General features: G+C 39.0%; 1 protein-coding gene across 2 annotated transcripts in view; it reads left to right on the forward strand.

Annotated features, from left to right (window-relative positions):
- USP15 (ubiquitin specific peptidase 15) overlaps positions 1–14022 on the forward strand; it is a 71184-nt gene that overhangs the window by 51504 nt on the left and 5658 nt on the right. For both annotated transcript variants that reach the window (XM_069852331.1, XM_069852324.1), the window contains 10 exons: positions 5531–5704; positions 6048–6206; positions 6887–7111; positions 8930–9013; positions 9102–9196; positions 9373–9561; positions 10401–10516; positions 10641–10916; positions 11226–11296; positions 11658–11773. In XM_069852331.1, the coding sequence (XP_069708432.1) occupies positions 5531–5704; positions 6048–6206; positions 6887–7111; positions 8930–9013; positions 9102–9196; positions 9373–9561; positions 10401–10516; positions 10641–10916; positions 11226–11296; positions 11658–11773 (1505 nt within the window). The remainder of the gene's footprint in view (positions 1–5530; positions 5705–6047; positions 6207–6886; positions 7112–8929; positions 9014–9101; positions 9197–9372; positions 9562–10400; positions 10517–10640; positions 10917–11225; positions 11297–11657; positions 11774–14022) is intronic.

Raw genomic sequence — 14022 nt, forward strand, 5'->3', positions numbered from 1 at the left:
ACCACACAGTCTCCAGAGGTGCTTTCCAACTGCAACTATTCTGTGATTCTCTGATCTGTTTTGGTTACCTCCTTCACAGTTATGTCAGCACAGAATTGTTTATCAGGATAAGTCTGTTTCTTTAAGTAAAATAGTTTACTGTGGGTTTTAGCCTCTGAAATAGTTTCCATTGTATTCATGTTCTGTTCCAAAAGCTCTGCTTTGATCCTGTCCATTCAGTCAGTGCTGACTATAATAAATGTAGCTTACTTCAACAGAAGCAGAGTTTAATTTATCCATTTCTATGCCGATTACCAACTTTTCTCCGATCTTCATCCTTCCCAGACAGCATTGAGGCCCCTTAGTGTTCACATAAGAGCCATTTTTGCTTCAGAAACCTCTCAGACCACTTCTCCACGCTTGTCTCACATACAGTGAAGATAGTTTGAATCAGATCTGTTGTCGGTGTTCCTCAAAGAAGAGGGCCTGTTCGTTGCACATGTTGCTCTCCAGAGTCTTACAAACTTGTCACAAGGTTTTTGCCCTGTAACCATACTAGACGGAAATGTAATAATCCTGGTAGCTTCTTAGAATTTGTTGCAAATTCATCAATAGTTCTTCAGTCTGTAGTAAGGTTAGACTAGCCCCTTCATAGTAAAGACGCCTTTGCTTTTCCAAGTAAGGGCTTTCAGTGTTAAAAAGCTGAAGCCAGCTATAGGAGAGATGGTGAAGAGATGGATGGGCAAGATCCTCTGGGGTTCCACAAACAGCTGCAAGCTGTATGTGTGTAAGGCCAAGAAGGTTATGGTGCCATTGTATTTCTCCCAAGTGCTGTTGTCTTATCATTGTTTCTTATTTTAAGAAGCAATCATTCAATAGTCTTTAATATTTTGGTTGTATTGGAGCTTTTTCATTTCTGTAGGTTATTCAGATTTGTTTGAAGGCGTATTCCATGTGTCTCATTTTAATTTACTTCAGTGCTAACACCTAAGGCTTCATTTTTAGTATTAAGGCCTCACTGTCTGCTTTTGCAGATCTGAGCATTAAATAAAACAGGAAAGACAAAAGAGAGCTTGTAGGCTTTCTGAAAACATATTATTATGAATGACTGAACCCATATCAAGCAAAAAAAATGGGGTATTGGGCAAGTAGATTTTTTTTCACATTCAGTGACGGCATGGCTCTGTTCTAAGATAAAAGAAATTAGAAAAATATTATTCTTTTAAGGTGTAGCTGTGCTGCCACCTGTGGATGTTTCCCAAGTATTGCTTTTCCATTTTGATGGGATAGTAGTGATTAGAGCTCTGTGGGAAGTGTGTTTTTTTTTCTTTTGCAGTAAAAACCTCAGAGTTCACAAAGTTTTCAATTTGTGATTCAAAAGTAGGTGAAGAATGAAAAGTAAGTATTTTCATTAAAAACGCTTTTTTCATTTCCCCCACACACACATTTCAGTTTTACATTTTTTTCCATCGGTGTGATTATATTTACTTGACATTTGAACAACAGCTGTTGAGAGCGTTGCAAGGAGCTATTTCAGAATTTTTCATTCTTCTGAAAGCTTAACATTCCCTCTAGAGTCACTTCTGGCTGTGAGTTTATACAGACAAAACATAACATCTTTCAGCCAAATTTGAAATGATTTGGATGTAGTCTTGTTGGACCTCAGTAAAGCCATTGACACAGTTTCTCACAGCATTCTGCTTGGGAAACTGTCAGCCTCTGGCCTGGACAGGCACACACTCTCCTGGGTGGAAAACTGGTTGGCTGGCCGGGCCCAGAGAGTGGTGGGAAATGGTGTGAAATCCAGCTGGAGGCCAGTGACAAGTGGGGTTCCCCAGGGCTCAGTGCTGGGTCCAGCCCTGTTCAATGTCTTTACCAATGACTTGGATGAGGGAATCGAATGCACCCTTAGCAAGTTTGCGGACGACACTAAGCTGGGTGGAAGTGTCGATCTGCTGGAGGGTAGGGAGGCTCTGCAAAGGGATCTGAACAGGCTGGACCGCTGGGCAGAGTCCAACGGCATGAGGTTTAACAAGGCCAAATGCCGGGTCCTGCACTTGGGGCACAACAACCCTGTGCAGTGCTACAGACTAGGAGAAGTCTGTCTAGAAAGCTGCCTGGAGGAGAGGGACCTGGGGGTGTTGGTTGACAGCTGACTGAACGTGAGCCAGCAGTGTGCCCAGGTGGCCAAGAAGGCCAATGGCATCTTGGCTTGGATCAGAAACGGCGTGACCAGCAGGTCCAGGGAGGTTATTCTCCCTCTGTACTTGGCACTGGTGAGACCGCTTCTCAAATACTGTGTTCAGTTCTGGGCCCCTCACCACAAGAAGGATGTTGAGACTCTGGAGTGAGTCCAGAGAAGAGCAACAAAGCTGGTGAAGGGGCTGGAGAACAGGCCTTATGAGGAACTACTGAGAGAGCTGGGGTTGTTTAGCCTGGAGAAGAGGAGGCTAAGGGGAGACCTCATTGCTCTCTACAGCTACCTGAAAGGAAGTTGTAGAGGGGAGGGAGCTGGTCTCTTCTCCCAAGTGACAGGGGCAGGACAAGAGGGAATGGCCTCAAGTTCTGCCAGGGGAGGTTCAGATGACATTAGGAAAAAATTTTTCACAGGAAGGGTCATTGGGCACTGGAAGAGGCTGCCCAGGGAGGTGGTTGAGTCACCGTCTCTGGAGGTGTTTAAAAGACCGGGTGGATGAGGTGCTAAGGGACATGGTTTAGTGTTTGATAGGAATGGTTGGACTCAGTGATCCTGCAGGTCTTTTCCAACCTTGTGATTCTGTGAAATATGAAATTTGAATGTCCCTTGCATAAAATTGTTACCAAATAGGAGAACTGAAGCACCATGATACTTAGAGGAACAGTCAATTTTTAGCTCATTTTCATGATCTCATTGCCTGTGTCTCATTTCTGCAGTTTACTGACATACTAGATAATGATATTTTCTTTGCTTTGAAATTTTGCTTTCATCATTATTTCTGCATAATATCCCTAATGGAATGTGAAGAAGTGTTTCTTTGATACCTTAGGATCATAGGATAATTTGAGTTAGAAGGAACTTCAGGAGGTTACTAGTGCAACCTCCTGCTCAAAGGAATATCAGCTGTCAGATCAGACAAGGTTATCTGAGACTTCATTCATTTGGGTCTTAAAAACCTCCAAGAAGACTGCACAGCTGTTCAGCTGATGTTTCAGCCTGTTCTCACAGGGCAGGTGCTCCAACCCCCTGGCTGTCGTGCTGGTACTCTTTTCATTTTATTTTCTTCCTTTTTTATTAAACAGTCAGAGTCCTTGCACACTCTTTTTATGAGAGTTTTCCAGTACTTAAATTACATGGATTTAGAGAAGGATAATGTGACTATTTATTATTATTTTTCTACCTATATGAAAGTTTCATAGACAGGTAGACTCGTTAACAAGATTATAGTCTAGTATTGTAATTACATTATTCCAGTGAGGCTAGAGCATTGATACATGTACATGGCACTAAAAGTAAAGATTACTTATTGTTCATTTTTCCTGTGCATCTTAATGCCTCCCACACCCTACTAGTTACAGCTACACTCTCTAAACAGTAGACTATGTGTCTTTTCCTTTTTTTCCCCAAGTAATTGATATGTAACATGGAACTATATTTCCAATATTAGCCTTTATCATGCTGAAGACCAGTTCTTCTCTTCTGCGGTTTCTGTCATAGTTAGTCTTGGAGTTTCTGTGTTCTGTTGCATCTTTTCCTATGATCATTTAGCTAAATGACCAGTTTGGGTTCAGAGACTGAGCAGTTTACAGAACTTCTGTTGGTTAAACAAAACTTGTGAAGACTCCAGTAGCAGAAATGAAGTGCCATTCTGTTACCTCTTTAGCTTACAATTTTCTGTAGTTTTACTGTATTCGTTTAGTATACTTGTTAGTTTACCGATGTCTGTGTTTTAAAACAAGCAGACAAAATACACAAAACCAGTAGGTTGAAGAGGGCGCATAGTACATTGTCTTGATTCTAACAAGTTTTTTGTTTGTTTTTGTTTTGGTTTTTAATTGATGTTTTCTGTAAAACTTCTTTCATAACATTCAACGTATCAGATCATGAGAAAATAAGGGTGTAGGCTTCCTATCAAATTGTCTTCTGGATGCTTTTTACCGCGTGTGACTTTACTTGTGATCTTAAATAATGCTCCATTCTCAACCTTTTCTAAAACTAAATATGTTTGTGACTGTTTAGCTTTGTCAGTTACATTGGAATCATCAGTGGGTTCATGGCCAACCATGTTAGTTTCTTTAGTAGCTACTTGTTTAAAAGTGTCATCTGATACTATAGAGAAGATGTCAGCTCTATGTCTAAGCAATTGCCATGCTCAGATAGGTGCTTTTGCATTCCAGTGTCATCTTGTGTTGGAATGCAGAAATTGTTTTAAGGAAAAAGGGAAATTATCTGTAGTAATTTTCCTGACTTATACATGGCAAATATCAATTAATTTTCTGAGAAAGTGACAAAAGCTAATATATTGGGTGAAAACTAGAAAAATAGGTTTTTTTGTGAAATAACACGCTCTCAGCACATTGTGTAGTGCTTTACTAAGGACCTGTAGAAAAATTTACTGGTTTTGCATGATTTAGTTCCTTGTTCTGGACGTTCCTCATGGTAAACTGATCACCTGAACTCATTTGATCACCTTAACTAGCCCAAAAATAATCCAGAAGAAAAATGGAAGGTAAAAATATGTTTTTGACAAGGTATTAAGATGAATATGTTTATTGTGCAATCAAGTAGGGATCTGCAGAGAAAGGGGCAGGAATTCTTTGGGCAGTAGAATTTGTCAAATCACTCAGATTGAACATGCAGTTTTACCTTATGTGTAGTTTTATTTCTAGTTAGTTTGGTGTGGTTTGTATGGTATTGTTTCTGGGTATCTGGTGGAACTTTGCAGTCCATCCATTTGCTTAAGTTGATGCTAAACACAACACAAGCTAGTACAGAGAACAAGTCTTTATCTCAGCCTGAACAAAGACTCTTGCGTTCCTTCAACTTTCCTTTCAGTTCTGAACTGCTTCACAAAATTTAACAAAACATAGGAGAGGCAGTACCAATTCTGATTCAGGGGTCTAGTTCATCTATTATAGATAGTTGTCTTCAACAGCAACCATAAGCAGATGCATAGGAACAGAAGGAATAGAGCAAGTATCCTCACCTTCCCTTCCCTCCCACCCTGTCAAAAAAATCCCCATAAATCTCAGTTTTCAGCTTTCTCACGTGTTCTGCATGTGGTGTAATTTGATTTTGTGTTGTCACACTGTGGTTGCCTGGACTACTACGTCTAATAAATTATGGCATAAAGTTTTGAAAAATGTTATCTGTGCGTAACTTGTAATGATAGCTGCAGGTAGTCTTGGTTTCAAACTATTATTTGTTTCTGGAAAAGACTCTTTTGTCTTTTTTTGCAGGCACTAGGCATTACGGTTCAATTATTGTTCATGGCTACTTTAACAAAGTTCAGACATTCTTTGTTTACAACTAATTCAAATAGCTGTGCTAAAAATTCTCTATCTCTCTTTACAGTGTCTGAGCAACACACCTCCTCTTACAGAATACTTCCTCAATGATAAATACCAAGAAGAGCTGAATTTTGACAATCCTTTAGGAATGAGAGGTGAAATAGCAAAATCTTATGCAGAGCTCATCAAGCAAATGTGGTCAGGAAAATACAGCTATGTTACCCCAAGAGCATTTAAGGTCAGTAGGGAATTTAACCTGAAGGTACATTGTCAGTTTTGTTTTGTAGTTTAAGCATACAAAACTTAAGGAAATATGCAAGAATAAGAATTTGAAGTAATATTCATCAGTATGCAGACCATTCGTTTAACTGTTTAAGCGCTTGGATGTATATTTGAATGTGTCAACTGTTGTTGTGCTTTGGTCTTTGAAATCAGTTTTTGCTTCCTGTCTCCATTGAAAAGCTTATCTTTTGTAACTATGTAAGTTTTACCTTTTCAGCTTTCTGCTGTAGCATCTCAGAAGTATTAATTCTTTATAGTAATTAAGGTACCGGAAGTATTTGTATGTTTGGATTTTTTAGACTCAAGTGGGACGATTTGCACCACAGTTTTCTGGTTATCAGCAACAAGATTGTCAAGAGCTACTGGCTTTCCTCTTGGATGGATTACATGAGGATTTGAATCGAATTAGGAAAAAGCCTTACATTCAGTTAAAGGATGCAGATGGGAGACCAGACAAGGTAGTTTTTGGTATTGATACTCATTTTAGTCAAGGCTGTACGTTGCAAGGTACTTCTACGTGATTGTGCATTGAAAGGTTGGAATGCTGATCATGTGTTGCTTTTTCTAAAAGAGATGTCAGAAAATAAGCCAAGACCTTAAAATTAAGATCTTATTCAAGTGCATGTGTAAATTTCTGGGGTTTTTGAAGCTAATTAGGAGGATCGGAGGGTGATAAAGCTTTGTCAAGACCTTTTTGTTCAAGTCAGTGCTCAGGTTAGTTGGAAAACCAATTTCCATTCTGTTATTCTTCTAGTCTAACATCTAGAGTATGCAGTGTTCTGTCTGTGGTACTCTAGGGAAACTTATAGCATGAGCTGCAGGCATGTAGATAATTAATTTTGTTATGAATATGAGTTACTTCAGATGGAATTTTTAGTTTTATTTACTTTTGTCTTGCCCCAAGGCACTTGAAGTCCTTCTCAGACTGTGTAATACCCCTGACAGAATATCTGTCCTAGGAAAAGTATACATCTTTTAAGCTGTGATATCCTGATGATAATAACATTTTGTAAACAGTCCTTTGGAGTTAAGACTTCTATATATAGGTGCAACTGAGAATGTTCTATCAAGTAATCTTACTAATAATTCTCACTGTTCCTACTACTTTGTTGTAACCCAGGTTGTGCTTTATTTACAGGTCGTTGCTGAAGAAGCCTGGGAAAACCATTTAAAAAGAAATGATTCTATCATTGTAGATATATTTCATGGCCTTTTTAAATCCACCCTAGTTTGTCCTGAATGTGCTAAGATATCTGTAACTTTTGATCCGTTTTGTTACTTGACACTTCCATTGCCTATGAAAAAAGAACGCACTTTGGAAGTTTATTTAGTTAGAACGGATCCACTTGCAAAGCCTATGCAGGTAAGCCTCTTAGTTTATGTACAAAACTCCTGATTCTTGTGGCATTAACAGTGCACCTGAGTTCCTTTACGTTTCTTTAAATTCATACGTACAATAAGCATATCCAACAAGCTTCAGTTTTCTGGTATGTATTCTGAATTTCTGCTTAGAATGCCTGAGGAAGACTCTATTTACTTACCTTCTTATGTTGCTATCAGTTTCAAGGAAGATATTGCTAATTTCTTGAAAGTTATGTTAATAAGGCTTCTTGATCTTTAAAATATATGATGTCCCCTTTTTTTATTTCAGTGTTGCTATAATGAACTTGCATGGTTATAAAAAAATATTTATACACTTAATCCAGACATAATTCCTTGGTTTATTAGCCTCAAAAGGCAAATATTGGCATTAAGCGATGCAAAAAACCCCATGATTAGGTGTATTAGGTAGTCCTGAATTCATCTCTGTTGTCACTTAATAGTCAACAGAAAAAAATCAGATGAGATTCTTTGTAAATAGTATCTCTTCTACATTTTTTAGGCAGGCTGGTATATACACTGTAGAATGGCATGAAACAGTGTACATAGGTTATGGTAACGAAATCATTGTGAAATGGTCCTAGGTATACCTGGTGGGGTAAGCAAGGATAGGTGAAATAAATAAGATGGGGGCAGTTAGGCAGACTTGAAAAAAGGCTTTAGCATCTGAAGTTAGAGCACTGTAAGGAGGAACGGGGTGTTCCCAAAGGCGATAGGAGTTACGGAAGTCAGAGATAGACACGTGTATTAAGTAGGGGGACATGAACGTGCTAGAAATGTAATTGTGAGGACAGGTTTGCACAAGGAACACACCATAATTGGAAAAGACCCTGTGTGACACGTGAGATGGTTATGCAGGACTTAATAGAGAAAAGTATGAGTTCACTAGAGCTTCTGTGAGTCTTAACTAACTGTAAGACATAAGAAGATACCAAGCACCCCCTGCATCTTGGCCCTTATCTTATTTCTAATTAATCCTGTCTTTATTTTTAATGCAAATTACAAGTAAGAGTCCTGTATAAAGTTTCATTACAAACAGAAGGTATACTGCACCAAGGGAAGCCATAGAGAGGTTTTCTTTGACTATAAATTATCAGGTTCTCTCTCTGCATTTGAAATTCAAATTTAGTCTTTATACATTGCCTGCCATTGCCTTTTTTTCGCAGTGATACTGCAAAAAAACTTCAGTGATACTGCAAAAGCAACTTCTGTTGTATTCCAAATTTAAGAATCTAGTCAATAGCATGCACTCTCTTTACATGCTTAAATAAGTAGGTGCTGTTATAAATCTCAGTAATTAGAGTCACCACCAGGTGATGTAGTGATAGGACTCGGGGCAATGGCTATAAACTGGAGAGAGGAAGATTTAGATTAGACATAAGGAGGAATTTCTTCACCATGGGGGCGGTGAGGCGCTGGCCCAGGTTGCCCAGGGAAGCTGTGGCTGCCCCATCCCTGGAGGTGTTCAAGGCCAGGTTGGATGGGGCCTTGGGCAGCCTGATCTGTTGGGAGGTGCCCCTGCCCATGGCAGGGGGGTTGGAACTAGATGATCTTCAAGGTCCCTTCCAACTCAAACCATTCTATGATTCTGTGGTTGTAGAGAGTGATAAATGTGGTATTCAAAGTATGTGTGTTTAGATGAGTAAAGTGACAGCAACTTAGGGAGTTTGTGTAAGCTGATTTACATAGGGTGTCCCTTAAGTGCATGAAATACACTTAACATGCAAGAAATTCTTTTGTTTTTTCTCAGGTATATTTGTTATCTTAAGAAACTTGAGTGATATTTTATTATTTTTTTTAGTACAAAGTAGTTGTTCCCAAAATTGGAAACATATTGGATCTTTGCACAGCATTGTCAGCTTTGTCTGGTGTTGCTGCCGATAAGGTAAGAGTGATTTCTTACATGAAACTACAGTGAACATTTTAACACTTATTAACTGGATTTAATGATGTATACTCCATTTTCTTTTTAGATGATTGTTACTGATATATACAATCACAGATTCCATAGGATATTTGGCATGGATGAGAATCTAAGTAGTATTATGGAACGTGATGATATTTATGTGTAAGTAGATAATATGCTTCATGTCTCTTTTCACTATGTTTAGTTATTTGCAAAAGATTAAAACCTGACCATAAGATACCAACAAATCCTAGGGGATTTATTATCTTTTAGTTTTTCCCACTTTTACCCTTTTAAATGACACTTATTCTTTGTATTTCTGATCATTTTTCTTTTAGATTTGAAATTGCTATCAACAGAACAGAAGATACAGAACAAGTTATAATTCCTGTTTGTTTAAGGGAAAAGTGCAGGCACAGTAGCTACAGCCATAGTGGATCTTCACTGTTTGGTCAACCTTTTCTCATAGCAGTGCCTAGAAACAATACTGAAGATAAACTGTATAACTTGCTGCTGCTGAGAATGTGGTAAGGTTATTGTTCAAAGAAAAACGCACTTGTTATTAATAATGCTAATAGTTGGAATCAGTAGGCACTTATTTTTACATGCGTTGCAAACAAACTGATTAGATTTGAGTACTTTGTGTTTATTTGCTTTATGTTAAATGTATTAAAACTAAAATTTTAGCCAGTTAAGATGTGAATTGGGGTGGATTTTAATTTGATTTTTTTTTGTTAGTGTGACCTCATCCAAAACTTAATTGAGAAGACAATAGAAAGTCAACCTTTATTATCAGTTTAGGAGAATTAATTCTTCTGTATACATAGCTATTTGTTAGGGTCTGGTAATTTTTCTGCTATGTTTATACTTCTTATATCTACTGTACAAGTTTATGTTCTAATTTCTAAAACTACATGGTAGACACTTTCTGCAACTAGGCTGGAGTAAGTGTCATTATGTGGAACAAATGAGAATCTTATAACCTCCAATTTAAGTTTGTGCTTAGTTTTCTCTTGATATAACTTTCTCTGTAAGTGAACCTAAATATTTTTTGTGTATTAAAAAAAATAAGGTTCATAAAAAGTTAAAGAAGTGATTTCTGGACAAACAGTGGCTAACAGCAAGAGTGAAGTTGCATAAAATCAAATAACTGATAAAAAGGCAAGATTATAGACGAGTTAAATATGCCTGCAACAATAGACATGTTAGGCAACAAAACTGTTAATTCTGAATAAATCAGGAAGGAGTGCAGGAATACAGTTCATGAGAAGAAAATTGCTATAACCTTTTTAATTATCTGGCTTGAACAGTGTAAATATTTAAAAATCCAGTTATTCTAACTGTTGCTTTCATTTGTTATATTTAGCCGATATGTAAAAACATGCACTGAAAGTGAAGACACTGAAGGATCTCTGCATTGCTGTAAGGACCATGGTATCAATGGTAATGGCCCAAATGGAATACATGAAGAAGGATCACCAAGTAAGACCAGAATATCTAAACTTTAGTATTTTGTGTTCAATTTGAAATTGAAGTTAATTCTGTGGTCTTTCAGTTATTGTTACTCTATCTAATTTCTTCCTCTTTGTTCTTCCAATTGTTTCAGGTGAAATGGAAACAGATGAACAAGATGATGAATCTAGCCAGGATCAAGAACTTCCTTCAGAGAATGAAAATAGCCAGTCAGAAGATTCAGTTGGAGGTGACAATGACTCCGAAAATGGATTATGTACTGAGGATACTTGCAAAGGTCAACCACTCACGGGACACAAAAAGCGGTTGTTTACATTCCAGTTCAATAATTTAGGCAATACTGATCTAAATTACATCAAAGATGATACCAGGCATATTAGATTTGATGATAGACAACCTAGGCTTGACGGTAAGTCATGGGGGAACATGTTGAGCAGCACTGATTCTGATACTTGCTTTTTCTGACTCCACTTTAATACAATAGTATTTCTTTCTGTCTGTGTGCTATTTGATATATCTTCTTGTCCAATAGTAAATTCAAGACCAATAATTTGTTATTGTAATTAGATCTTAGAAATGCAGAAATTGTGTGTACTTTCAATTTTTCCTCTTAAATTCACGCTAGCATTGTTTAACTCATTTTGAAGAATATTTGCCCAAAGTTAATATCATGTAAAGCAAGAAATAATATTAAGAAAAAACATGTTTTTAATCTTAGAAAGATCTTTCCTTGCTTTGGATTGGGATCCTGAATTGAAGAAGAGATACTTTGACGATAGTGCAGCAGAGGTAAGCCATTTATGTTCTCTCCTTTCCAGCATTCATGAAACTTAAGTGTGAAAAATGCAGCTTAATTAATGTGACATAAGAGATTGTAAGTCATGTGAAAAGAAGCAGCTAGTGTATTAGTGTATTTCGTAGTAAATATGTTGTCATAAATAAACTTCATTTACACTTCTATGTAATTAGCAAATCCAAGACTTGCTAATTTGCAATTAAATCTGAAGCTGTGAAAACTTCTTGCTTGAATGGTTTCTGACCAGTTTTTCCACATATAGGAGCTTTGTAGTTACTTTTTATAGTAAGACGACATCACTAAAATGAGTTTTGTTTCATTTGTTCTCTTAACTCAAGAAATACTTCTCTTTAGGATTTTGAAAAACATGAAAGTGTGGAATATAAGCCTCTCAAAAAGCCTTTTGTGAAATTAAAAGATTGCATTGAGCTGTTCACAACAAAGGAAAAACTAGGTGCTGAAGATCCATGGTAAGGACAAAAAAATAAAACTCATGTTCTGTGGTGTATTTCTCAAAATGTAATCTAAAACACACTTGAACATTAACAGAGATGCCTGATTGATTTCTTAATGGTATTTTGCATCTTGGCATTTTAAGCATAGTTGAAAATTCTTAGAATGTTTTCTATTTTGATTTATTGCTTAGCTAAAATTATTGCCATATGGAGAAGGTTGTGTTTGTGTGGGAGACTGCATTCAGAATGTAGAGGAAGGGAGGAAGATATTCTAGTCCATGAACTGTGATCCACTAGGAATAAAGAACATTGTGCCAAACCCGGTGCAGGGGTTTAAACAAATAATCCTTTCCGAGATGAGAAATGTTGGTGCATACTGAAGTTTTTTTATGCAGATACATAACTTGCCTTGCGTTGATAATATAATATATTGATATATTTGAGATGGATTGTGGCGATGAGGAGAATGAGTGCCTGTGGGTTAAAATCAGAGGAGCCCATAAGAAGGTAGATTTTGTGATGAGTGTCTGTTCCAGACCAGCCAGCCAAGGAGAAGCAGCTGATGAGCTCTTCTATAAACAGCTGGGGTTAATCTCTAGATCAATGCCTCTTTTTCTTGTGGGAGACTTCAATCTTCCTGATATCTGGTGGAAGTATAATAGAGCAGAAAGGAAGCAGTCTAGGAGGCTCCTGGAGTGCGTGGAAGACAACTTCTTTGCACAGCTGGTGAATGAACCAACAAGGGAGGGTGCCCTCCTGGACCTGCTGTTTGTGAACAGAGAAGGCTTTGTGGGGGATGTGGCAGTAGGTGGACGCCTAGGACTAAGTGATCATGAGATGATAGGGTTTTCTGTTCCAGGTGAAGTGAAGAGGGTGGTTAGCAGGACAGTAGCATTAAATTTCCAGAGGGCAGACTTTGGACTCTTCAGAAGGCTGGTTGGCAAAGTCTCATGGGAGTACTCAAGGGCAAGGGAGCCCATGAGGGCTGGGAGCTCTTCAAAAAGGAAATCCTAGCAGCTCAGGAGAAAGCCATCCCCATGTTCCGGAGAAAAAGCCGGCAGGGGAGAAAACCAGCTTGGTTGAACAGAGAGATCTTGAGCGATATCAAGAAGAAGAGAAACGTTTATGGGCTCTGGAAGAGGTGTCAGGCCTCTTGGGTGGACTACAGGAGGGAAGTGAGATTGTGTAGAGAAAAAATCAGAAGGGCTAAGGCTCAACTAGAAATCAGATTGGCCAAGTCTGTGAAAGATAACAAAAAATCTTTCTATAAATATATAAATAATAAAAGGAGGACTAGGGAGACCATACAGTCCCTATTGGATGCAGAAGGAACAACAGTGACAGGGGATGAGGAAAAGGCTGAGGTACTTAATGCCTTCTTTGCCTCAGGCTTTAATTGTAAAGGAAGTCGTTCCATCTGTGTACAAACCCAGGAGCTAGAGGAGCATAATGAGGCTCCCATGATCCAAGAGGAGGTGGTCAGAGCCTTGCTAGCCTGACTAGACACCCACAAGTCTATGGGGCCGCATGGGATTCATCCAAGGGTATTGAAGGAGCTGGCAGATGTGCTGGCCAAACCCCTTTCCATCATCTTCCAACAGTCCTGGAAGACTGGGGAAGTCCCACTGGACTGGAGGCTGGCTGATGTTGTGCCCATCTACAAGAAGGGTCGCAGGGAGGATCCAGGGAACTACAGGCCTGTCAGTCTGACCTCAGTGCCAGGGAAAGTCATGGAGCAGGTGATCTTGAGTGCTATCATGAAGCACATGCAAGAGAACCGGGTGATCAGGCCCAGTCAACATGGGTTCACAAAAGGCAGGTCTTACAAAACTGACCTGATCGCCTTCTATGACAAAGTGACTCGGCTGCTGGAAGAGGGAAAGGCTGTGGATGTGGTCTTCCTGGACTTCAGTAAAGCCTTTGACGCAGTTTCTCACGGCATTCTGCTTGGGAAACTGTCAGCCTCTGGCCTGGACAGGCGCACACTCTCCTGGGTGGAAAACTGGTTGGCTGGCCGGGCCCTGAGAGTGGTGGGAAATGGTGTGAAATCCAGCTGGAGGCCAGTGACAAGTGGGGTTCCCCAGGGCTCAGTGCTGGGTCCAGCCCTGTTCAATGTCTTTATCAATGACCTGGATGAAGGCATCGAGTGCACCCTTAGCAAGTTTGCAGACGACACTAAGCTGGGTGGAAGTGTCGATCTGCTGGAGGGCAGGGAGGCTCTGCAAAGGGATCTGAACAGGCTGGACTGCTGGGCTGAGTCCAAT

This window comes from Phaenicophaeus curvirostris, chromosome 1 (assembly GCF_032191515.1).
Source record: "Phaenicophaeus curvirostris isolate KB17595 chromosome 1, BPBGC_Pcur_1.0, whole genome shotgun sequence".
Taxonomy (NCBI): domain Eukaryota; kingdom Metazoa; phylum Chordata; class Aves; order Cuculiformes; family Cuculidae; genus Phaenicophaeus; species Phaenicophaeus curvirostris.